At 43.1% G+C, this 27,290-nt stretch overlaps 1 protein-coding gene across 8 annotated transcripts in view; it reads right to left on the reverse strand.

Moving 5' to 3' along the window:
* TTC7A (tetratricopeptide repeat domain 7A) overlaps window positions 1-27,290 on the reverse strand; it is a 198,468-nt gene that overhangs the window by 81,982 nt on the left and 89,196 nt on the right. For all 8 annotated transcript variants that reach the window (XM_077336987.1, XM_077336959.1, XM_077337005.1 and 5 more), the window contains 2 exons: window positions 19,058-19,130; window positions 11,300-11,460 (listed from right to left, as the gene is read on the reverse strand). In XM_077336987.1, coding sequence (XP_077193102.1) covers window positions 11,300-11,460; window positions 19,058-19,130 — 234 coding nt within the window. The remainder of the gene's footprint in view (window positions 1-11,299; window positions 11,461-19,057; window positions 19,131-27,290) is intronic.

Consider the following 27,290-nt stretch of genomic DNA (forward strand, 5'->3'; position numbering starts at 1 on the left):
ATTCTGAAGCTTAAAAGGTAAAGGTAAAGGTATCCCCTGTGCAAGCACCGAGTCATGTCTGACCCTTGGGGTGACGCCCTCTAGCGTTTTCATGGCAGACTCAATACAGGGTGGTTTGCCAGTGCCTTCCCCAGTCATTTCCGTTTTACCCCCCAGCAAGCAAGCTGGGTACTCATTTTACCGACCTCAGAAGGATGGAAGGCTGAGTCAACCTTGAGCCGGCTGCTGGGATCGAACTCCCAGCCTCATGGGCAAAGCTTTCAGACAGCTGCCTTACCACTCTGCGCCACAAGAGGCTCTACCAAGTAGATAAGATGAGACAAAGAATCGACTTTGGGGTCAGTGGGACATAATGTGTAGATCTGCCCTCAAAATGCATTATTTTTTGTAAAGTGTGATACTTTAATTGCTAATGTGATTGCTATGTGGAAACAATTTGTCCAAATGTTATGGTCCCCCTAGGCAATATAGTTTCTTTCTCCATTGCATCAGGATTGCCTTTAAGCTGTCCTTAGTGCTCAGCCTGCTTTGCCTTATAGGCTCTTGTTGAGAGAATATGAAGAAACAAAATTATTTTTGCATTCATGCAGGGAAGAAATTTGAACTAAAAGAATAAATAAGAGAAGAAACAAGCCATGCTGAAAGAACAAGCTAAACCTTCATCTTCTTTTCCTTATTACAAGGTTTGCTGTACCTTTTGTTGCCTTTTGCATTCCCCTTTGCACTGGGAAACTCACTGTTTCCTGACCAGCTCCATAGCCCTGCAGCAGATCGGGAAGGTGTCCAAGGTCGAAGCCTGCAGCTCTAAATCTTAGCCAAGAAGGGAGGTGGAATGAACTTAGCCCTGGCTTTCGCAGACCACAGCTTCTGCTGATGTGATACAGTGCAATCCTCAACTTTATTCTATTTCCTATGCACCATTTGTCACATAGATTACTTGGACAATAGTAACCTTTGTCAATAAAATATAGAAAATGTACATCATTCCTTGCCGGTAATTGTCAGGCTTGCCCCGTCCTACAGAATAGTTTCTTTCTTGTAGCACATACATCATGGAATATGTTTGTATGTTGTGTGTCTGTGTGTGTGTGCTTGGAACATATTATACAAACTTCTTCACCAATTCTTGTTTACTCGGACTGGAATAGGAAGAGCTGTTTCTTGTAACCCACTTTTTACTACCCGAAGGAATCTCAAAGTGCCTTACAATCGCCTTCTCTTCCTCTCCCCTCAACAAACATCCTGTGAGGTAGTTGAGGCTGAGAGATCTTTGAGAGAACTGTGAGTGGCCCAAGGTCACCCAGCTGGCTGCATGTGGAGGACTGGGAAATCAAACCTGGTTCTCCAGATTAGAGGCCGCCGCTCATAACCACACCAGGCTCACTCACTGAACTTCTGTGTGCAAAGAATGTACTCATTGCTACTAAGCTGGGACTGCTCGCTAATAGATTCATCTTTGCAGATTTGTGTTCACATGAATAGGATGCCAGGTAAGGAAAAAAGTATAGAGCAGTGGTCCCCAACCTTTTTATCACCGGGGTCCGGTCAACACTTGACAATTTTACTGAGGCCCAGGGAGGGGGGTAGTCTTTTGTCGAGGGACGTCACCGCCACCGCCTGAGTCCCTGCTCTGCTTACTTTCCTACCGGCGCCCCTGACTTCCCGCCACCTGCTGGGGGGCATTGCTAGCAGCAGCTGCACAGTGCCAGGCCGAGGGGGAGTCCCAGCCATGGCGGCTGGCGGAGAGCACCAAAGGTGAGCCAGCGGCAGAGTGGCAGGGCAGCCCCTGAGGCAGCAGCTGGGGAGGAGGATGAGGAGGAGCCGCGGCCCGGTACCAACTGATCTTCGGACCAGTACCGGTCCCAGTCCGGGGGTTGGGGACCACTGGTATCGAGAATAATGAATGAACACATGCTGTGGCCACTAGCTGGTTATATAACAAGAGACTGTTTTGGACAAGCCACCCCTCTCAGTATATTTTAAAGATACACCTCTGTATATATATTTATGCTTAACCATAAAATCATGCATTCATATGAAATGAATATGTGTTTTCAACCACAAGTTAGAGAACAGAATGTAGCAAATGAAACAGGTTCACTGTGACACAACAGGTGAGGCTGCCCATAACTGCATTACCCTTCTCTATTCCCTCCCAACAGAGGCACCTAATGCTAAAAAAAAATGCTAAGATGTTATTAGTATACACAAGAACAAAACCCATCTCATAAGCAAAAACCTCATTTAAATAAAGTAGCTTGGATAACACGGCGGCACATATTATAACTGAAATATGAAAATGGCAGATATGGATGCATCCTTCAGGTGCTGGCTCTGACCTCTTCGTTGGAAAGATCCCTTCATGGGGGGGAAACCTTGATGTGTTGCTGTAGCTACTTTCATTATGAGTGGCCTTGACTAAGGCGTGTGGTATTCGTCATATATAAAACAAAACTGTGCCCAGTTTCAACAACAAAGTGTTAAACGATATGCAAACAGCCAGCCACAAGGAGCATGGATGCAACAGTGTGTGTTGCTCCCCCAGTGTACAGATATGTACTATTGCTGTAATTCTCCAGCTTTTTATCAGTGCAAGTAGGTCACAGAACCCTGATATTTAAGACCTCATTATACCTAGATTGTGGGTGCTACAAATCACGGTTTATATATTTAGTATCCTTTAAATCTTTTTTCTCTTTGCAATTTAGATGCTAATCTTTACTAAAGGAAGAGCTATTAAATGGAATCAGCTTTGTAAACCATGATGAAGAAAATGCACTGTTTACAGCTGACTTCGGAGGAAAGTGTTTCATTCACTGCATTAATGAAGAAATCAACGTCAATGCTATATATCTAGACTTTACAACAAAAACTGATAGAAGACTGGAATGCTATTTTTTACACTCAGCTCTCTTTACCACTATAACTTTCAACAGCGCTATGGAGCAATTAATCAAATTTATTACACATAGTACAGCACCCTTGGAAAAGCCAGTGTGATGCAGTAGACAGTATTGGCCTTAAATCATGGAGAACCTCGTTCAAAGCCCCAGTAAGCCATGAAACTCCCTGGGTGGTCTTCCTATGTAGTTAACAAACCAGCCACTTTGGCAGACTTCACATGTAATATCAAATCCAGGGAACCCTGGGATTCCATGTGCACTTTTTGTGTTCACATGCAACTTGATAATTAAAGTGTCTTGCAGCAACCCTTAGTCTGCTATTATAATAAGCTGATCAGAATTTTGGGGCTGTAAGGCGGGACGTGCTACCGCTACTGTGGCAGAGCAGTGCAGCGGCCGGCGACAAAAAGCCGTGGGGCGGGGACAGCTGGCAAGTCCTGCAGGCAGACAGTGGCGGAACAGAAGGGGCAGTGGTCGGACCGGCGGGCAGGGGTGCCTGACGAAGCAGCGGCCATATAAGGCAATGGGGCCGACCGAGGGCGAGGTGTGGCCAGTGGGGCGAGGGGGCTCCTGTGCCTGCCTGGCTCCTGTGCGCTACCCCCATCCCCTGCCCCCCCGGTCAGTGGATTGGTGGGTGGGTTGGGGTTCACCTTCTTCCGGGGCTGCCATTTCATCATGTTGGGAGGACAGGGCAGGGCTGGGTTGCAGACCATCAAGGCGTGGCCTCGGCCTCCCTCCCTCTCTCCTTCCCTCTCTCTCTCTGGCCTCACCTTGCTTCCTGCGCACCTCTCCCTTGAGTCTCCCATGTACCTGCGCGCCTGTTGTGCGCCTGCGCGGCGTCGGCTCCGGCTGGCTGGCGGGACATTTCAAGATCCATATGGGACCCGGGACGAAGACCACGGAAGTGGGTGTGTTCCGGGATTTTCAGGATGGATGGGCAGCTTATCCAACCATAAACGATGATTGTCTCTGGCCCCTCAAAACCAGAATTCCAAATTAGGATCAAATGAGAGTCTGGAATCTTGGTTTGGCGAGAACAGAGGAAACCATAGTTAGACCGTTTACGCACTTGGAGCTTCACTGCCCCAGTTTCCATGCAGGAGCACAAATTGGGGGTGGATGAGGCGCACCAGGCCAAATGCTCTCTTATGTGGGTGCAGGAAGCGGTGGGGCAATCTGCCGTGAATAAAACTCCAGCCTGCAGCCTGACATGAAACCTCCAGTGCATAAATGGTCTTAATGAGTCAAACACTGACACAATGAGGTTAACTTCAGTTGTGCTTTGAAAAGACAGGAAGCTCTAGGAGTGCCATTCCCTGCGATAAGTGGGGAATCCCCTGCTGCTAGCAGGTATCTCAGATGGCTGGTGGGAAGGAAATGGCAAGAAACAAGGGAGATGTCATTCCCTGTGCCCCTAGAAGTGACATCACCACATCACTGGTGGTTGCCAGGGATGCTCTGGCATTTGGGTAAAACTCTGGTTGAACCCACTACATGTTGATATCACTTCTGGCTGCACAGGAAGCAATGTCTGTGTGTCACCTGCTATATCGTTATGTTGCCAGCAAGAGCTCCCATCAGTTTCCAGGCCCTGGAAAGGTCTGATTTCGTGTTGGTTGGCCTGTGCTGAGGCCCAATGGGGTCCATTTCATCATCCAACTGCTTTGGCACTGGATTCCTCAGTTGTCAACTCCTGAAAGTTAAAATTCTGGACAAGATGTGACATCAGATCCCTGCTGACCTTGGATTAAGGAACAGAATTTATTACAGGATTTATTAACCTGGGGCAGGACCCATAGATCACAGGCTGGAACATAATGAGGATCAAAATCAATTTAGATGTTGTTCTAGAGGCAATATAGCACAGCCAGCAGGTCAAGGCAGAGGCTGGTGGTGAAGGGGCATGCTTAGTGAACCACTCCTCCCTGTATGCTCACATGTGCCAGCTATGTTCCTCAGAAAACCTCCTCTTGTGGAGCCCTCTCTTAAGATTGTTGTTTTTATCTTGTGGCTGAACTCTTAAGTTCTTGGGTCCTTTAAAATTATTGTTGCCCTGACAGGAATAGCCCAGGCTAGCCTGTTGTCCTGAGATCTTGGAAGCTAAGCAGAGTTGTCCCTTGTTAGTACATGGATGAGAGGCCAGCTGTGCAGGAGCAGGCAACAGCAAACCATAGGTTTGGCTGCAAGTTGACAGCACTTTCCACCTACTTATTGTTGTGTTGCTAACTGCACTTGGTGTAAGGAACTAAAAGTAGATATAAACTTTAAAATAAATGTATATGTACATAACATGTACAGTTATTGCATGTGTTTAAAAGCCCCTATTTCTAAACAATATTGAAAGTCGTCTGAATTTGACTGCCAACATTCAATAGCGCATGTCTAAGACAGAAGGAAGTATATAGGATTGTCAGAGTCCACAGGAGAAAGTTCATATTCAACCACAGTTTGGACTTACTGTTAAGGGTAGAATGCTACTACTGTATCACAGTATCTTCTCTTTTTGCATCTCCTCATTCCATGCCACAGAACCGCAATGCAAGACGGTAGATCCAACATTTATTAAAATTAACTGGTGATGGCATTAAGAAATTAAATACAATTTAAATATATGCTCAGAGATAAAACTGGTGATGTGGATAGGTAAAAGGGAAAAATGTGCTGTTCTGTAATATTTGAGAAGCAGCAGGTGCTTGTGTAATTAAAGGCAGGGCTGTAATGCACACTCACATGGGAGAAGGGCTCAGGTTGCCCAGGCAAGAGTGGCAAACAGTCCAGTTCACTGACATCACATGCTATAAAAGAGTTAAGAGAAACCAATGGCCAACAGGAGTCTCACTTAGAAATTATATTCTGTTTGTGTGTCAATCAGGGGCTGTGAGCAGCATCCAAGAACTCCAGGCCTCTCCCTAGGATAAGGTTGGGCCACAGGATTGTTGCATACAATCATTTTTGATCAGGACAGGTCCCTATGAGGGAGGTATTTTCTGCACCATGGTGTTCACCATCTGCTCAGTCATCTTAACCTCCGTGAAAAGATTACTTCTTTTAATAATGAGGACATTATTCTTCTATTGATAGAGGCATCCAGCAGGGTTACCTCTTTCCCTGCAACAAAGCCAAACCTTTTTCTGATACTTCTTTACGCTATTTTATTATGCAGCTTCCAGGCTTCACAAATGGAGATGAACAGCTTATCATGTCTTTTCTTTTAGGAAGGGGACAAAGACTAGCACAACTAGGCTCTCCTCCCTGTAGTATGAAGCAGTATTCTTAAACCTGAATCCATAAATCAGCCCTTTGTGGCAGCTAATCATCAAGAGCTAGAAGAAAACACCCCCTGCTTTTGCTCTTTTCCTAACCCTGAAAAGGCTGGGGAGTTGCCCAACGGCTCAGGCTGGAAGCCACCGGGCCTGACTGGAGGGCTGTATCAGGTTTGAGATTATACAGGCTTAGCCTGGTTTATGATTCAGAATCTAGCCTTTCGGACAAAGCTAATAAACAAATTCCTGATCCAAATACTGAGAGGATCATTAAAGATGCTGCTCTGCATTTCTGAGGCCTTCATTTAGGGTGTGCATGGCACCTTGCACTGTCTCAAAAGATGGTGCTCACAATGAGACAGGCTTTCAGAAAGATAAGACATGGAAATCCCCATGAAATCTTTGTTGTTCTTTCTAAATAGAACTCTGATGAATTATCACTATGAAACATTAATCAGGGTTATGAATTATTAATTCCTTTGTTTTACCACACACACCCAGGCAATAGCATTCCACGTGCCAGTCATCCAGGTGCAACCTCTGTTCCTCAGCACAGGTTCAGGCAACGCTGTCTGTGAGAGTCATCATGATAATGGAAGTTTACATGTGCTATCCCAGTGCCCAGTTCAGATTACACACAAAACCTGAAGCACATTCTGAGGGCCTTTCAAATACTGCTTCATAATTTCCATTTCAAACCTGCTTATTTTGTTGAGACAATTCATTCTGAGTCATTCCAAGCTATAATTTTCCTTCAAGTTTGAGAACTACATGAAGAACTATTTTATTTACAGCAAAGGCAAAGCCCAAAATTTAATGTCAGTAATTATACTATTCGGTATACAGCACAAATATAGTTCCCAGGGCCTCAGTTCTGGGGGTGACAGGGACTATTGGGCTTTTGTTTCTAAAACTTGTCCTTTCCTTTGGTTTTTGTTTGTGCATTTTCTTCCCTACTCCATTTGTACACATTTATATTGCTTTTTCTTCCCCAGACAAACTTCTTTATTCCAGATGCAACTTATTTCCCCACCACTTTCAAGTGCTAACTATATACATAGGAGTGCCCTGAAATCAACATTTAAAAAGAAATCTGAGGCGGTAGCATTTGTGAGGAATCACCATGTGAGAGAAGGGGTGCTGGCTTTATCCCTTCCCCGGCCACAGTTCCTTTGTTCTGCATGGCTTTCCCTAAGCTACTCACCTGACGCACCTGGCTCAACTAGCATGTTTTCCCTCACCAACATGCATTTGGAACTCAGTGGGCAAACCCAGTTGGGGAGGGAATGATTTGGAGCTCAGGACTTACTGAAGAGGCAAGATTTAGATGACTCACTATTTTCACACTGCTTTTTTTGCTCCAAAAAGTTCCCCATTCCCAAAGCTGCTGTTCCTTAAAGAAAATAGCGCCTGAGCTACATTACAGATGTTTGCAGTGGGGAGTACACCTTCCACATTCAGCACACGCCTTTCCTGACCTTCCTAAAGGTCTCTTTGGACATTACTTAATGAAGAAAAATCTTTACTTGGTAAGGGTCTTGAGCTTTTCGAAATCCTCACAACTGGCAGGATCACCCTATCTAGAGTAATGCACATTGCTGTATTTATTTATTAAAAACTGTCCTACTTCCTTTCAATACTCTGGCAAGCTTACAACCATTAAAACACGTAAAAAAACTATCCCTATCAATTTCATTTCATATAGTTATACTTTATTCAACAGTTCACCTGTGGAGAGGATGGGTGATGGCAAACAAAGTGTCCTTCACAGTGGTCAGGGCAGGTCCTTCACCTGCAAAGTGACCCAACTTTGCAACTTGCATTACAGACCTACAATCCAACACTGGATCATCTCTCCAACACTGGATCATCTTTTGCCCTTCCAACTATGCTTCAGGAAAGCTGTCCATATTTCCCTTCATCTTATCATAATAAAAATATTTACGACATCTTGGTAGACTGAAGATGGCACCATAACATCTGGGCTTCTGTCCGGCTCTTAAGCCATGCTGAGGGTCAGGAGCAACCGCACCTGGCGGACCTGAGCAGATACGCAAATCTGCTCGCCAGTCGCCCCAGGAACCGGGAACGGCATCCTGAGGGTCCTACAGATCCGTGGAGAGGGAGGGAGACGAAACTCTCCGGATCAACTGCGGCATGTGCTTAAGGTCATGATGGCGCCCTTGTCGTAAATAACTTTCTAAGCTTGAAATGACCAGCTGACCCTACATTCTTCCCAGATCATCTTTCACTAGACTGACAGGAGCTGAAGTCTACAACAGTAAGGATTGAAAGCTTTCTGGCTTTTCCTTTTCTTTCCCCACAAGCTCTTCCCCCCCCCTCCTCAACCAATTTACAAGTGAATTCCTTCTTTCGTCGAGTGAGAGGCTCCCAGCTAATTATACCCACTAACCAAACAAAGAGAGACCTTAAGAAAAAAGAGACTTTAAAGCTTTGCTGGAGAGAGTACAGTGGGGGAAGCTGACTTGATACGGAGATCGACAAACTGATAATTTGGGAACGCTCGTGCTCCCGCGAGACCTCATGAGACTTTCTGTTTATACTTTGTGACTGCCTAGAACCATGGAAAAATTAACTAAGGCACAGCTTTTCCATTTGTTATGCGAAGGGAACTCAGAGATACTGAAAGCAGTTAATAAGGTGGAAAAGGAAATCCGAGGGACTAAGGGGGAGCTTTTGGACGGAGCCGACGGTCTGGAGAGAGCAGTTGAAGAGGACACAGCTCAGTCAACAATACAAACGAGAATTCAATGTCTGGAAGTTAATCAAGAGGAGGGGGAGAGAGCTAGGGACGTAAAAATCCAAAGCACCTTGGAAGAACTTGGGAAAACAGATTCAAGGAAGGAAAGCACCGAAAACCTGGAAGTCTATTTAGAGCAGGAAGTGATTTGGATCAGCAAAATAAAAAGAGTCTATTCAAAGGCGGCAGCACACAAAAAGTTATCAGGAGATATCTCTGTGCGACCAGAGGAAGAGATCCAGATTGATAAAGTATACAGAGCCTACTTAAAGGCGACTGCAAGCAAGAATCAAGCAAGAGACTTCTTTGGCCCTGACAGAAGGACAATCAGAAATACTCTACTATGGAAAAAAACACAATTTTATTTTCTGCGACCACCTGAAGGATGTGTTGAACAGTGGAGCATTCTCCTGGTTTCCTGTGGGGAAGACAGCGGCAGTAACTCTTAGGACAGGACCAATATATGAAGGGAACTGACTTTATATCATCTAAGACAATAACAGAATATATTCTTATAATAGATTATACTCTTATATGTATCAACAATTACTCTGCTAAGAAAGATGGTAATAACTTCTAGATCAGGATCAATATGTGATGGGAACTGAATATGTATGCCAATATGTATGCTAAAAGAAGATGACAAACCATACTTCATATGTATTAACAAGACAGCAGCAGTAACTCTTAGGTCAGGGCCAATTTATGAAGGGACTGACCTTATATCACTTAAGATAATAATAGAATATATTCTTATAATAGATCATATTCTCATATGTATTAACAATCATTTTGCTAAGAAAAATGGTAAAAACTTCTAGATTAGGATTAATAGGTGATGGGAACTGAATATGTATGTTAAAAGAGGATGGCAAACCATATCAGCTGGTCGCTTTTTTCTCTTTACTTTTCAGTAAATGCTTCATATAATAATAAATAATAAAATTATAAAAAAAAAATTACAAAACAGACCTAGGACTGCTTTAGCAAGGAGGGAGGAGGGGCATGTCTCTAGCTTGATAGGTTCTAACCATCACACATCCTTCACAGGCAGCTTTATGGTGGTTCAAACTGAGCCTTGCCAAAAACTTGTAGCTCAGATTATCCCAAGCTGCTTCTAGGACAGGAAATGGTATGTTTGTATTGGATGCACTAAATGCATTTTCAAAGTGGCCCCAGTGGTCTTATGATATTACATTCATTGTCACCCAACTGAGTCCCATAAATTCACTCACAAGATACATCACTACAAGTCAAACAGGAACTGACAAAGTTACACAGGGTCTGCAAAACGGAGCTGTTCTGCCAGGTCTATGGTTAAGGCCAGGTCAGTAAGAACAATGCCCCCCACCCCCCGATTGTGCTATATAGCCTTTAGCGTACCCTTTGTTAGACGACTGTGGGAGGCAGGAGGGACCTGGCCATTTTCGTACCTTGGGAGTTATACTGCCTAGGGGGTATTATGGGATTTTTATGGAATTATATTTTTATGTAACCCGCCTTGAGTCTTTGGAGGAAAGTGGGCTATAAATTTAATTAATAGTAATAATACTCATTATTTGCCTGACCTCATTCATTATAAAACAAGGAAGGGGTAGAGAGACTCTTATTATAAGTAGAAATAGAGATACTGCTGAAGTTCTTATTTCCTGGGTTCAAAATATGAGCTCAGGCACCTCATAATACGTGCTTGAGTTTTCCTCTGGATCACGTGATGTGTTTGAGACACCGCCTTCTTTAACTCCCTCCTTCTCCCCTACTCCCCAAACATAAGTTATGTTTGTGCAGATGGCTGCTGTTCTGGTAAGCTGATGATGTGAGGGCCAGTTGGTTGACAGGTAGACAGGGGAGGTAAAGCACCTGCTTCTCCTTGCCGCTACCCTCCTCCCAACATGGTGCTTTAGACCTATGCTGTGAAGAACATGACATGCTAATGCATCAGGAACAGTGTCGAAGGAGGTGGTGCAGTGGTAAAGAGACTTTGTTCCTGTCTATGCCTACTCCCATCGCAATACAGCAGCTACAAGTAGCAGTCAAGAATGACAGCTGCAAGCCATTGCTAGCTTTGGAGGTTGGGAGTCAGCAGAGCCCATTTCTCCTCCCAAAAACCATTTCTATCCAACCTTACCAGACCTACTCAAAGCTTTTCACAAAATAAAAGCAAATGTGTTAAAATATGTTAAAACAACAACAACAACAACAACAACAACAACAACAACCATAATAATAATAATTAGGCTTAGCTTACCAAGAATTGTGTCCTTAGCAGGGCTTCCTGGTTCTCAGTGCCAAAAAAGCAGCCTGCCTCCTGCTTCAGACATACAAATGACACAGATCTTTCAAATGTGGAATATATTTCTCATGTTTCTTACCTAAAGGTTTCTGGATACTCTGAAAGGGCCATGTTGATGACATCCAAAGCAGGCTGATAGTTTTTTTGAGCTGAAAAGAGGAGGGCTAGCAAGTGAAGAGAGTTCATATGATCCTTGCACAGTTTCACTGCTTCTTGGAGGTGTTCTATTGCATCACAAATCTGGAAAATAAAAATGGTTTCACACTTAATTCCACATTCATACTGGATTCAGAAAGATTTTATGGCTATTAGCCAAAAATAAGATCAGCATCCCAAGTTAACATAAAGACTGAATCAATAAAAATCAGGCTTCAGAATAGGAGCACAAAGGACATCTTATATACATTATAAATCCTGAAAAAGTCCATGTTATATTAAATTATCCATGTTATATTAAATTAATATTCAGAAATAGCTATCCACATTACAATTTTCCATACATGAGGAATAATAGTAGTGTTAGATAGATAGATACAAAAAGCCTTTATTGGCATAAAGAATAATACAGGTATGGAAATACAAAATAGTACAAATATAAGAATCAGACAGAGTTACTCAATTTTGTTAAAAACAAGGAATTAATTCTAAAAACCTTTGCTAAAAAATTTGCAATGCGGGCGATCTGCTCAGGATCCTTGCTATCAAGTAATTTATTGATCATGGCCGTGTCGTTACTATGGAATTGAAAGGAGAATGTCGGATACCCCCTGGCGGTATAGAGAAAATTTAGGGTAGAACATAATAATATGCGGAAGGAGATCAGGGACCATACAGCCGTGAAAACAGTCTCTCCGCTAAATGAATGCGGTTAAACCTTCCTAAAAGAACATTAGAGGGGAAAGAGTTCAGCCGAGCAAATAAGAGTGCTTTCCTGTCAGAGAAAGCTTCAATGATAGTCAGGTAGGGGGGGATAACTTTATATAGCGGGACAATATTCCATACACGGGGAGAGCAAGATGGAGAAGTAAATGACAGTAAGGATTGATATTCAATGTCCTCTAGTCTCCTTACTATACACTTATAAATACATTTCTCCTCGTGGTCCATCAAAGAATGTATGTCTAAGCCCAATGAGAGGAGTTTGTTAGAGAGTCTATGAGATACATGAACATCTAAGAGGTGATATGATAATATGATTAAGAGGTGATATGATAACCATCTTCAAATAGTTGAAGGGCTGTTATATAGAAGATGGAGCAGAGTTGCTTTTTGTTACCCCAGAGGGTCATACAAGAACCAATGGGTTAATATTAATTTAAAAGAATTTTTGGCTAAACATTCAGAAGGAGTTCCTGACAGTTAGAGTGGTTCCTCAATGGTAGCGATTCCCAACCTCTGGGCTGCGGACCACATGTGGTCCTTCGACTAATTGGAGGTGAGCCCCGAAGGACGCCTTCTCCCCCCCCCAGTCCTTTACTTCATCCCCCCCCCCCGCCCTTTACAACACACTTTGGGTGTCATTGTCTCCCATCACTCCCAGATGGGACTATCTCGTTGCAGAGAAACAAGCTCAGGGTTCCCATTGATTTGTCATTGTCATGAGTTAAAATTTCCATGAAAATAAAATGTTCCTTATGTTCATTGTTGTGGCGTGTCTGTATCTTATTTTGAAGGGATGTTTAAACATTACCATAGTGATCAGAGAGCGTTAGGGCAGTGGTTGAGAATAGAGAACTACCCCCCCACACCGGGCCTCAGTAAAATTGTCAAGTGTTGAGTGGTCCGCGGTGATAAAAAGGTTGGGAACCACTGCTCAATGGAACAGGCTTCCTCCGAAGGTGGTGAGTTCTCCATCTTTGGAAGTTTTTAAGCAGAGGCTAGATAGTCATCTGACAGAAATGCTGATTTTATGAACTTAGGCATATGAGTGGGTGGTCAGGAAGGGATGTGCCAGTGTTTGTCTCTTGTGGTCCTTCCCTGAATACCCATGGAATCGCTAATTGCTGCTGTGGGATGGTAGGTGAATTTCTTCCATGCCTGGCTGGATTCTGGAGAGTTTTGGTGGTAGTAGGGAAATCACTTGGTCATGAAATTAGGGTCACTGACGGTGGACAGGTAGTTGTGAGTTCCTGTATTGTGCAAGTGGTTGGACTAGATCCCTGGAGATCCCTTCCAATTCTATGATTCTATCTGGAGATGGCTTCTGTAAGACCACTGGCCCGACTCGCTCTACGTGGGCCTATCCTTATCTCTGATCCGGAAACTCCAGCTTGTACAAAATGCAGCTGCTAGGGTCCTCACCGACACACCTTGGAGGGCCCACATTCAGCCTGTGCTGAGGCAGCTGCACTGGTTACCAATTGCCGTCCGGATCCGGTTCAAGGTTTTGGTTCTAACCTTTAAGTCTTTACGCGGGTTGGGACCCACATACCTGAGGGACTGCCTGCCGCCCTAAGGCTCTGCGCTCTGCGAGTGAGAATCTTATGGTCGTTCCCGGGCCCAGGGAAGCACGCCTAGCCTCAACCAGGGCCAGGGTCTTTTCGGTCCTGGCCCCCAACTGGTGGAATGAACTCCCAGGAGAGCTGCGGGCCCTGCGGGACCTTTCAACGTTCCGCAGGGCCTGCAAGACGGAGCTCTTCTGCCAGGTCTATGGTTGAGGCTGGGGCTGCTGTGGTACATCGACTGCTCTCCCCCGGGCTTCTTCTTGAACACCGTTGACCTCCTTCTCCTCCACCCCCCCCTTTTTTAGGAAGGGGGGTAGGAATGGGATTTTATTATTGTGCCGCCATGCTGTGATATTTTTAAGTCTTTTAATGGGAGTTTTAATGGGGTTTTAAGACACTGTAACCCGCCACGAGCCATTTGGGAATGGCGGGAAATAAATTGAAATAACAATAACAATAACAATAACAATAACAATAACAATAACAATAACAACAACAACAACAACAACAACAACAACAACAATAATAATAATTTGCTGGCAGCATATCTCAGGCACAGAGGGTGCTTTCTTAGTACCTATCACCCGATATTTTCAGCAGGATAGGCTGTGACACCTCATTTATACATGCAAGTCATCAGCTGATGCCACAATTAGGAACTGGTCAACACACAAGCGTATGTTAGCCCTGAGCAGCTAGAACGTTGCCAATGAAAAAAAAGGCCCTTCCATTTCTTTTATATATTTTCATGGAACACCTAGAATATTGTCTCAAACAATACAGTTTTACTTTGGAAATGTGGCATATTTGGAGAAGAAAAAGAGCTGCTGAACAGTCACCTTTCCCCCTTCCTGTTCTTGTGCACAGAAATATGAAATCTTAAAAGCCATTTCACAGCAGCAGAACAGCTCGCTCTACTTGTAATGATTTGGATGAGTTAATTAACATAACCTCCAACTGTACCAATTCACAAAAATAATGGCTGTCTTTTCCAGTGTGTGATCTGAATAGGGAAGGGTTGTACCTCAATGGGGGAATGTTCCCATGTTCATCAGGCATCTTGAGTTAAAAACATTCCAGGTAGCTGAGCTGGGAAACTCCCCCCTTGCCTCAGGAGTGCTTCCAAATCCAAATACAGCAAGGTGGCTTCATATGTTGTCTGAGTACTGATCATATTCCCATTATCATTTTGGCTTTCACAATACTGCTTGCCATAGGCAGCCCTTATTTAAACATGCTGTTACCAGGACAGAATACTTTACCTATGTGGCATTGCACATGTCAAATGTGGTGTTTAAACTGAATTCTTAGCTTTGCCTCCAATAGCAGTCATTTTGTTGTTGGGTATATCTCCTTTGCCAGTCATATTGTGGTTGCACCCTGTGTCAGAATTCCAGAGCTGCCAGCCAGCTGGGGAGCCCTAAGATATGACCTACAAATGCTGCACGCTAAAGTCTACAAATGTAATATAAAATATCAGTATCTAAGATTCAATGGTGATTTTTTTGCATATATCACCTTAATTAAAAAAAAATTACACCTACTAAAAAGATTAAAGAACTGAGGCTACCTGAAAGTCTAACACCGTTCAATTCAGTACGAGCTCATGTTAGTGTTGTGCTATTCTCTGAAGAGCTAATGCTCCTGTATAATTTTGCTACAACAGACTAACACAGGTACTCTTCTGGAATTAAATAACGTAAAATTGCCCTTATTCTGAGCTGTGAACAGTTGCTTTATGTTCCTGGTCAGCTCTTTCTATTGCCCATTTTGATTTCTGCCACCCACACCCACCTACAGCACTTGTGGACCTGCTAACATTTATGTTCCAATTCTTGGGGGAAAGGATCCATAGAAAAAAAATCTGAATACTGAACCACCACTTTCCCACATTTCTTACCATCTGCTCCTCTGCTATGTGTGTTTTTTTAAAATAGAAACAAACCTAAAGCCTTTTTGATCATCTAAAGAGATTCGCACACATAAACAGGCTGTATTTGCATGCAAGCCAGGCTGGAAACTCTAGGCATAAATTGGACCAACATCTAAGGCAGGTCCATGCACATTAAGCACAATTTCCACAAATCGTACCAGAATACAAGTTCAGTACAGATAGCCCTGAAGTACTCTTAGGATTCCTTGGCCCGCATGAAGCTTTGCTCAGTATAATTGGCATAATAATTAAAGCAGCGTACCAATGGAGGAAGAAAGAGAACTAGGCAGATGAATATTCTATATTTAGCTAAATCAGTCTTTTCATGGCTACCCTTTATGAAAACCATGTTGGCTTTAAACACATTCTTAGCACAGTGCTCATTAACATGAACTTGGGAATATTTTTTTGGGGGGGGGGGGGAATTAAGTATTTGGTTTTTCTTGAAGTAAAATCTATGTTAATATTTAATTTGGTTTCCTGGAAGCTTCTTCAGAGGCATTAAAGCTTATGTAAAGATACTTAAGAACAGAAAGTTGTAATTAGGATCCCTTGAAACATAAGCTGAAATGTAATAAGGCTCCCTTAAAACTGACAGAAGCATGTTCAGGTCCCAGATAAACAACTCCTTCCTGTTCTGCTTTCCTTTGAGTATGGGATGGAAGGAGCCTGATGCTGTTGCTCCAGTCAGCCTGATTTAGGTTAAACGTAATGCTGGACTGCCACCTTGTTTTCTTCAGTTCCTTACATAAGAAAAACTCATATGAAGTTGCCACTGGGCTATCTAGCTCAACAGCATCTGCTCTGAGTCCCCGACACAGAAAGATTTTTCCTTCCATCTGCCACCTGAGATCCTTTGCAGATGCATCTTACCATTGAGCCATGCCTCCTCCCCATGCAGATATAAAGTTACCATGTGAGGTTCTAGTCTAGCCTTTTCATATAACATGCTCGTTCTGAATGTGCTACTGGGCAATTCTACTCTACCCCTCACTCTGTCTGCAGTAGTAGAGTCCAGTATCAGAAACATCACATGAGGCTGCCTGTTTTGATTCTAAGCTCCCTGAGCTTTGGCCTTCTTGCCAAGCAGCCTGCCTTTACAAAGAGTTGATCTTAATGTTAAATTAATACAGATGAGTTAATCCTTAAACATTCTCTTTGGTAACCACACATAGCTGGATATCGCACTTTCAGTGCACTACGGAAATTGTCTGCAACTGGATTATCCTGTGTGGACAACTCAGTTGCAAATGGTGTGTATAGAGAAATGAAAGCACATTATTCAATGACTAGTAATTAACCCTGCTGTAAAAAGAATACAGCAGGCGCTAGCCATTCCCAGCCACCCTGGCAGCACTGCCCGGGCGCCTGGGAAGGCCTTTCTCCCCGCCCTCCCCCCAGGTTAAAGGTGCTCCCAGGCGCCCGGGAGCGGAATCGCTGGCTATGCGAGCCGGTGATCTCGAGCGCTGCCCGGGTGCCTGGGAAGGCCTTTCTCCCTGCCCCCCCCCCGGTTAAAGGCGGTCCCAGGCACCCGGACCGGTGGCTGCGCTCCTGGGCGGCTGGGAACGTCTCCCCCCTCCCCCCAGGTCCCGGCTTCTGGGCGGCGAAAGCCTTTTGGCCACCCTCCCCCCCAATGTCCCAGCTTCACCACTGGGTGGCGAAGGCTCTTCCCCCGGCCCCCTCACCTCCCAGACTGACACTTGGAGGGGCTTTGCGGCTCCTGATTGGGCCCTGCAAGTTTTTATCCTGGACTCGTCCTGCCCCTTTCTCCTCCCACATTGCCCTTAGCGCTTTATTTCTACCGCTCCCGCAGAGCAGTTTACAGATGCAATGATAATTTTTATTTGTATTCCATCCTTCCAAATGCTCAGGGTGGGTAACAGCATCAAAACATATACAAAAATTAAAAATGTAAAACATTCCAGTATACTATAAATCATACCCTGACTAAAATCCCAAATGGGGGAAGCCTGGTAGAAACCAATGTGTACAGACAGAATCCCTGCCTCACTCAATTTCATTTTCTTTACAGAAGCAAGGTTTTTACCTGCTGGGTAGATTAATTAATCTAGAATAATGTGATAGCACTGTAAATGTTTCAGATCTGTGTTCAGAGAACCTTGAAGTTCCTTGGAAGCTGATCAGGACTACTTAAGTGAAAAAACAAACAAACAAATAAACAAAAAACAGTGATACCAGAAAGTCTCTGTTAGCCTACTAAGAAATGAACTGATTTTTAAAAAGAACCCGTGAAGTATAGTTGCTAAGAGATCGAGCTACGAAAGAGGCATCTATCCAACCATGCAGTTCTGAAAATTAAAGGGCACTTAAGATCTTCAGAAGAGAGGGCAATGATTTCCAATGATTTTTGTGTCTCACAGCAGACCACCTCACTTTGCCCCCTGTTCTTTTGGGGGTTCACTGTCTCCCAGGAATACAGTTTCAGGGGTTTTATCTACCTTACAGGTTTATTGTAACTACTGATTTTCAGTATTGTCAAATATTATTTATTGATAACATTTTGATGAAGAGGAGGTGGAGAGAACTTTTTAATGCTTACTTTATTTTAAAAATATAGTAATTTTAAAATGTCATGATGTAACATATCTAAGTTCCTTTTTTACAGTTTATTTTTTCTTTTTCTAAGATAAAAAAGTAATTTAAAAAAATCCAGGAGTTCAGTGAACTGCACGAAGGGAAACTGGAAAGCCCAGAAGAATGCCAAAAAACCCTCTTCAAATCTCTGTAACAATGTGGTCTTAGGTAAGCCACTTTAACTTAGTCTCCATCCCCTTCCCACCAAATCTGCAAAACCTAGTTGATGGTGATAATATAATACAATATAAATGATCTAGCTTACAGGGTTGTTGCAAGAGTTACAAGAAGTTCTTTGATAATTTGAGTGCTACGTATTATAGTAATTCATAGAGTGGATTAATAGGTCAGCAAAATGGAACTAAGGATGGATAGGGAGGATTTATCTAGAAACCTGAAGGAAGTTCCAAATTTGCAGAAAAATCTAATATCTAAACAAAATCATTAGGGAATTTAAACTCCACAAAACAACAAAAACAACATCTGTAGCTTTTAAAAAAAGAATGCCCTCTGAGTTCTCAGTCATCATTTTGGAGTTTGCCCCCAACAAGTCCTTGCTATATACTATTTTACCACACCTCAGTTCTGAGAGAGCATTGGCTGCAGCAGTGCCTTCTTAGACCAAGAGGCAATGGCCAGTGTGCTGAGGAAACTAATCATGCACCATGAATCAGGCTTCAAAAGACTTCTCTGGTACATCAGAATCTTGTGGCAGTGACACAATGATTTCTTATCAAACGAACCAAGGTAGGAAGAATTCCCTGAGGTTCCAATGCCACTGCCCTGAAAGTAAGACCTCCTTGATTGCAGCTATACACTAAAGAAGTATCACCACCATTTTATAGACACCAATCTTTGTACCTACCTGCCTGACGAGGGCCAGCTGCAGTGAGAGGTAGAGAATGATCTGGTGATCTTCTGGTGCCAGTTGATGTGCTCTGTAAAACACACACACAAGCATCAATTGAAGAGAGAACCAACAGAGAATAGTTCCCTTTGAAATGCCTTCAAAGGGAGTCTAGCGTGAAACTGCAGAACTAGAATTCATTAGGAGTTTTCACTCTATCTCCCCTCCCTGGCTTGAACAGGGACTTATTCATTAGAGATGTTAGCTATCTTAGCAAAACCTAGAACTTTATGACCATTGCCGGTATAAAACCAAAGAAATATAATCACATTGGAATTGTATCAACTTTAAAGAAGCAACACGATAGAAGACGGGTGAGTAGGTGACAAATCAGTAGTGCTTTAAGACCAAGAACATCTGAAAGAGGCTTTTTTATTCTACCTGTGGCTCTCCAATTTTTATGAAGGAAGTTTCTTCACAGAAGCTCTGGCCAATCGAAATTCGAGACAGTGCTCAAAACATTTGGGCAGTGATGGGGCAAAACCTTTTCCTTTCATCTGCAGTGGAAGAAGAGTATTCACTGCAATTGTCATGGCTTAAGGGCTTGTTGACATCTCTGGGGGCCAGCTGGGGGCCAGGAGAAAAAAGGCTACAGTAACAACCCCCAGGCTGGAGGAGGACCAGAGCAAAACCCAAGGGGTAACCAGTAGGTCGGATGTGGCCCTGGCCAATGATGGCAGGGCACGGTTGGTCCACATAGCAGATGTGCAGGGAGAAGGCACTCTATTGGGGATCAGGTAGGCAGAGGGCTAAGGAGGCAGGGTGGAGCCAGGTAGGCTCTGAAGATGGTGGTGCTGTAGAGTTGGGAGGCAGCCTCAAAGTAAGCAGGAATGGAGAGCTGAAGTTTGGGCCCTAGGAGTGCCATAAACTGGCCAGAAAGTATTCATTGAGGGCTATAGCTCAGCCAAGCCAATAAAGCAGTCTACTGAAGCTATAAACATTGGCTTGTCTTTGCATCATGGAACACAGGCCTCTGCCCCATCTGTTGAGGCCCTGTCTCTAGTCTATAGGTTCTCCACTTGAACATGCCTGCTGCAAACCCTGCCACGGAGCTATTTTTCTTTAAAACAGCAGCAGACCTCTCATTTCTATTTCAAACAAGCCCAGGAGCTCTGGAAATTGCACAAGGAAACATGCAAAAGTGAGACTGAATTGGTTTTAAGAAGCCCAAGAAACCTGCAAACAAAAAACATCTATAAAATGCTCAACACTCCACATTTTATAGCACCACGTGCTAAACTCAACCCATTTATAATACGCCATTCTGACACTAAGGGGTGGGTGAGTTATAGCCAGCTGTTCAGTTGTTTGACTAAAAGTACACCGCGAAAAAAAGGACGGTTCAAAATTAATGCAACAGAAAACAGAACCTATCCTAGGCTAAACAATTTTCCAATAAATATCAATAGACGTTTCTTATCTCTTCCTTTATATATATGTATATTAGAACAATAGGATAGGTTCTGTTTTCTGTTGCAGTTGTTTGACTAAGACAGTAAGGGGGACTGTGCCATTCAGTAGCTTCAGATTCATGATCAGTGTCATCAGTGACATCGTTGTAACTAATTTAGGGCAAGCACATCAACCATCTGACTCTCTTCTACTGGCAACAGACCAATGTTCCTTTGCAGATGCAAGAATTCTAGTGATGTGAAGAACAGCCAGTTCTAGAATGGCCAGATGCAGAAGAGGACTGGGCTCCTGTTACTCCTTTAATAATGGAGTAACTTTTCTTACAGCCACATCATTTTGTTGTGACAAGCTACAAATGCCAGCATTTTTAAAGCCACTTTGACCTTCTTTTCAACTGGTTGAACTAAGTGATTCACACTGGTACAAAAATCAACTGAAGATCTGTCCCTCACCCATTTATTTAGTACATTTTTAATTTTTCTCCTTGAAGGAACTTTGAGTTGGATACTTCCTTCTCTCCTACTCCTTGTGAATTCTCACAACAACCCTATGAGGCAGATTAGGTTGAGAGCGTGACTGCTCCAAGGTCATCTGGCAAACATTGTGGCAGAATGGGTGTTTGAACAATGAGTCTCTCAGATCTTAGCTGAAACTCCAACTCAAGTCTTTCTCAATGTTTTTACAGTGGAGAACCCCCTGAACTATTCTTTAGTTTTCAAAAAACCTCAGAAGGGGCACAATCATGAAGAATATGGATCAGAATCATAGCTTTGTACATGCCCACCTGGGGCCCCTCCCCTTCCCACCCCCTCCGGGCTCATCATTGGCCATCTTTGGGAGTGGGGGTCGACATGACCATATATGATAATATCATCCGATAAATGTTTAACAAATTAAAATACATATATAAAAAAGCATTAACTCCCACATATTTGGGAAACCCTTCCAGGCCCACCAAGAAACCCCAGTGTTTCATCCTCATCCTCATGATAATTATTTATTGAACTTATATCCTGTTCTTAGCACTAGCCTCAATCAAGGACCTGGCAGAAGAGCTCTGTTTTGCAGGCCCTGCGGAACTGTGACAGCTCCATCAGGTCCCTCAGCTCTCCCAGGAGGTCATTCCACCAAGCCAGGCCAGGACCAAGAAGGCCCTGGCCCTGGCCGAAGCCAGGCATACTTCCTTAGGGCCAGGGATCTTCAACAGATTAGCAACCGCAGAGCAAAGTACTTTGCGGGGGGCAAACAGGGGGCAAACGGTTCCCCAGGTACACTGACTATTACACATAGCTCTCAATGTTTGATGATACTTATCGGAATATGAACCACCTTCATGCAAAAAAAAAATTTTTTTATAGTGACACCTGGTACTGTTTGACAATTTAAATTCTTTGCAAAGATATAACAGAAGATATTAAGGATATATGGATGTGGGGTGGGCGACTTTCTCAAATAACTCCTGGCAGAAGGGAAAGCAGAAGGAGCTACAGATAGACCTCTGGGCTGGCTGATGGTATGGGTGGCAACCAACAAAAGTAAACATTCTACCGATCTGTCTTCTAAATGTAAAGGTTTTATTTGTAGTGGCTCTTGGCCTTGTCCAAGTCATCCTGTTGCTTGCAGTGAAATATTTGTTATTTTCTGCTCCTTAATGGTAATCCAAATCTCAAAATCAGGTTTTCTGTCATCAGTTAGAACAGAAAAAAACAGAAAAAAACAGGAAATACCGACACAGCAGTTGTTGTATCAACAGACCGACACAGCAACAGAAGCAGAACAATAAACTAGCTTTCATCCTAAATGTCTACTAACAACACAGGAGCCTACAAAAGAAACACAGGATTTTGACAGAGCTGAAGCACAAATAGCTAGCTTGAGGGTTACATTCTGATGCTTATTAGCCAACAACCAGCCACTGAAGATCAGATCACTTTCTTTGTCCAGCAGCACCTGGGAGAGAAGTTTATTTCTAGTAAATTGGCTTGAAAGCACTGAATGAGCTCTTCAATATTTTTTTTTGCACTAGAGAGGCAAAACTAAGCACCATATATGAACATTAGTAAATCTCCCTTTAAAAACAACTGCTGGCATCAAAGTAACAGAAAAATAACTCTTCTCATAGATGAACAAAATAAGCTTAGTATTTAAACCTAGGACACCATGGGCAATTGTGCCTCTATCTGCTGTAGCTATGTCATGCTGGGTAAAAATATCAAATTCTTATTCTAATTTCTTTAAAGTTGGGAAATTACTCTGGGAGAATCTATGGCATTGTAACAGTTAAAGTCATATTCTGGTTGTCTGATTAGAAAGAGAATTTGTTCCTTAAAATATATTTTAGGAAGTCTGTTTTCTGGTATCATATTACTCAAGAATTTAAACTCAAGAATTCACTCAGGAACATCAAGCATTAAATCTGCGGCATGAATTGAGCCACCAGATGGAAATTTCTGATGGAAATATCTGGTGTGATACAGTGATTAGAAACTTGAATCCAGACAAGGGAGAGCTGGGTTCAAATAGCTGCTCAGTCCTAAAACTTACTGGGTGACCTCTGGCTATCCTCACACACTCCTCCCAGCCTGGCTCACGGGGCTGTGAGGCTGCAAAGGTTGCTGACTCATGAGTTCCTACTGAGTCCCTTGAAGGAAAGGCAAGGGAAAAATGTAATAAGTAGCATAACTACTTGTTTGCACAGAAATCACACTGAAGCATGACCTCCCCAAGCTATAAGCTGTAGCAGTGGCCACAAATTATTTGTTTTTAAAATCAAAAATAGGAACTATAGCAGTGGCCAACATACACGCACACTCCCAGTTAGGACAATGTGCTAATCTTTGTGACAATGCGCTGTGTGCATGTGTCTGCACCCTAGCTATGGTCATTCTGGCTGTAGTATGTGTGCATGCAACCAATGAATGATTTGTTCCATTTATAACCGACCTTTCTTCCCAACAGGGACCCGAAGTGGCTAACACCCTTCTCCTCTCCATTTTATCCTCACAACCACTCTATAAGGTAGGTTAAGGTGAGAGAATGAGACTGGCCCAAGGTCACCCAACGAGCCTCCATGGCACTACTGGAGTTTTGAGGCTGAGTCTCCTTAGTCCAACAATCTTAACCACTACGTCACAGTGTCCCTCTATGATGACAAGTTACAACAATGAATCTATATAAAGAACTGACAAAAGTCATTTTGAGGATCCAGTTCAGCTGACAGCCAGTGACTGCCTGTTTCTACCTAGCACTGAACATTCAAGTCACACATGTAGATGAGTTCTGCTGTGTTGACAGCAGTATCAACAGACTACACAGCTATTTTGATAAATGTGTCTGAGCCTAAGGGAGGTGATGATGTCCCAGTATGATGGGATCCTAAATGCATGGCCTCTGCAAGTTGTACAAAGGGCCACTTTCAGCTATGAATCTCAACCTTCTGACTATTCCTAATACGTCAACGGGAAGTCTAGGTTCAGGCCTCCATGCATCATTCAGCTTGTCTTGACAACATGATACATGGTTGAGATCAAAAGCTTTGTGTCCGCTTGAATGCCCCATGCTCATGTCAGCAGATCTTCAAAATAAGTTTGCTTACTTGACACTTTTGCTAGTAAGCTCATTTCTTAGTTTAAGAAACTGTGGATCTAGAAGAAATGAGTGATTAAGATGACCTCATATCATGCTTTATTCTGTATTTTTTGAGTAAGTCTTGATATCTCCACCGGCAACATTAAATGCCAACCTTTCCCCAGGAACATGAATAATTCTTTTTATCAAACGGGGTTAAGTGTATGGTGAAACTTGTAGCAATTCTGGGTATCCAATTTGCTTCTTGTGGGGCCCCAAAATACAAAGTTGCATTAAAATGTAGATATATCTCGCACCAAACTGGTCATCTGTTCTGTTCCTGTGTCTGGATCCTTGCATTTACTGAAATCTCTGGGACATGCCTTTCAGCTAAAGTGGTCCATAGTTTTTTTGCTCAAGGACATTTGCCATTAAGGTCAGTGGATTAATGGAACCACTGTATAACAAGACATGGGCAGAGAGGCTGTTGAGAGGCTGTACTGGATTTCAAATCCCCTGGGCCGGATGGTGTGCACCCAAAAGTGGTCAAAGAACTTTCAGGAGAGCCAGCAGAATCCTTGCCCATAATCTTTAGGACCTCTTGGAGGACTGGAGAGGTGGCAGAAGACTGGAGGATAGCAAGTGCTATCCTAATCTTCAATGAGATCTGAACACACTGGAAAAGTTAGCAAATGAGAACAATTCAATAAGGAGAATGTGGGAATCACTCAGCGTACTGAACCAAAGTGGAGCCATTTTTGAGAGCTGAGTGACCAAAGGAGGATGTGCAGAGTATGGAAAAATACTGATACTGCCACATTGACAGGAACAGAGCTATGTGTCCTAAAGTCCAGAAGACTGGAAAACTACTCCATATAGGAAAGGGAAATGCCATGTTGAATGTATGTATTTAGGATTATGTATGGTAATGTATAACCTTGTAGTAGAGATAAGCATACTCACAGAGTACAGGGGGATTAAGACTGTAACAATAAAGGGGGGGGAGTGAAGGAGAGAGAGAGAGAGCGCGCGCTCAATTCCCAGACGGGGAACCTCTGCTCGGACTCCCCTCAGCTCCTACCTAGATGAAAAGGCACACCGACTTTGAATCTTCTTTCAGGGGTTACCAATTGTTGGCTGGTTCCGACAGGAGAAGAGCAGTTTTACATCTGGGTCACAAAATGAGAAGCATGCATACTGGATGGGAGATAGCAGTGTGTGTGAACAAGAACTTGGGTATTTAAATATGATCAGAAAACAAAAAAGAACACAAATGTCATTTTGGGCTGTATCAACAGGGGCATCACATCAAAATCACAAGATGTCATAGTCCCGCTGTATACCACATTGGTCAGACTGCACCTGGAGTACTGTGTGCAGTTCTGGAGACCTCACTTCAAAAAGGACAGGGACAAAAATTAAGAGGCCACAATGAGGAGCGCAACAAGGATGATCCAGGGCCTGGGGATCAAGCATTATGGACTTGGGAATGTTCAGTGTGGAGAAGAGGCTGAGAGAGGACATGATTGCTGTCTAAGTATGTGAAAGGTTGTCACTTAGAGGAGGGCAGGAAAAGGTTCCTGTTGGCAGTAGAGGATAGGATCTACAGTAATGGGCTTAAATTACATGTAAAACAGCACTGGCTAGCTATCAGGGGGGGAAATTGCACCGTCAAGAGTAATTCAACAGTAGAATCTTCTGCATAAAGATGTGTTGAGATCCCCTTCAGTGGCAGTCTTCAAGTGACAGTTGGACAGATACATATCCTGGATGTTTTAGGCTGATCCTGCATTGATCAGGGAGTTGGAGTAGATGGTCTATATGGTCCCTTCCAACTCTATGATTCTAATACAGTAAACAAGACAAACCCCACCGCTCTATCCTGTCTTCCTGAATAGAATCTTAAAAGCTAATATTCTTTCCCCTGAATGCTCACTCCCATATGAACCTGGTAAGTTTTTGCCATTTGCACAGTTGATATGGAGAAATATATATAAGTAGATCACATATAAAAATCACACAAGAAAAAGTAGCTATTTTAATAGTCACCATCTTTCCATAGCAGGCTGGACTGGACCAGCATACTTTCCTTATTTGGTCAATGAGAAGAGCACAACAGTTCCTCAACAGAATGGTTATATTCCAGTATGATATTTATTCTTAGGTATAATAATGAACAACTTTTGCAACTTCTTTTCCAGTTATGCTCTATGTGGTTTTAGAGAGTTACTCAAACCTTCTAGAAATTAATTTTTGAATTGGAAATAACGCTGAATGTTTGCATACCACCAACAAGGAGACTTCAGGATATAACTCCTTTCTTATCTCACTGGCATTCAAGCCCATTGTAAAAGTATCTCAGACTTTCAAGCCACGAAATAGGCTCTAAAGAAAGGGCAAACAATATCAGAAGTCAGCAACTCCCTTACAAATGAAGAATCTTGCTCCACTCAAGAATGCTCTTCACTAAATCCAGGGATCCAACTCCATGACTGGAGGTATAACAGGGACAAACTACTGTTGTAATGACTAAACAAGGACAGGAAACCAGGGTCCCGGCATCTATGCCAGTCCTGGATTTTCCAAGTGCTTAATATTGGCTGCCAACTGGCTGCTACTGCAGATCCTTTCTATGTTTGAGGAAGAACCTTTGATATTTAATGGGCTGTCCGATGACAAGATTGTGTCCCATGACAAGATCCCCCAGACTTGCAAACACAGAAAACAACAACATAGCAGTACTATGATATGAACCCTGAAATACTATCAATGGATCTAAGACGGGGATACTTTTCTCAGATACTCAGATATGCTGACTTCTGAGCACTGTCTCCCAACATGACTCTAAAAATATGGGGCAGGTAAGTGGGCAAGACTCTTGACAAGAGGGACTTGTGGTTGACACATGGTTCCCACTTTGAAACAGCCATCACTTGAAGAACGGGTAAGCTGTGAAATTCCCTGATGTGCAGGCCTCGTATCAAGGTCAGAAGCAAATATGGCTCTTTTGATTGATGGCTCTTTGCAAGCTGTGGAATGAGTGCCACTGACTTAATAATAGTGAATGCCATCTCTAAAAAATGGAAGCAGAAAGACCCTCATCACATCTCTTTTCCCATTATCAATGTAGCAGTGTCAAGCAAGAAGAAAGCACAAATAAAAAGATCTTTCAACATTTCTCAGTCTAACATTTGTGAAACTCTGGAGGATA

Source organism: Paroedura picta, chromosome 1 (assembly GCF_049243985.1).
Source record: "Paroedura picta isolate Pp20150507F chromosome 1, Ppicta_v3.0, whole genome shotgun sequence".
Classification (NCBI taxonomy): domain Eukaryota; kingdom Metazoa; phylum Chordata; class Lepidosauria; order Squamata; family Gekkonidae; genus Paroedura; species Paroedura picta.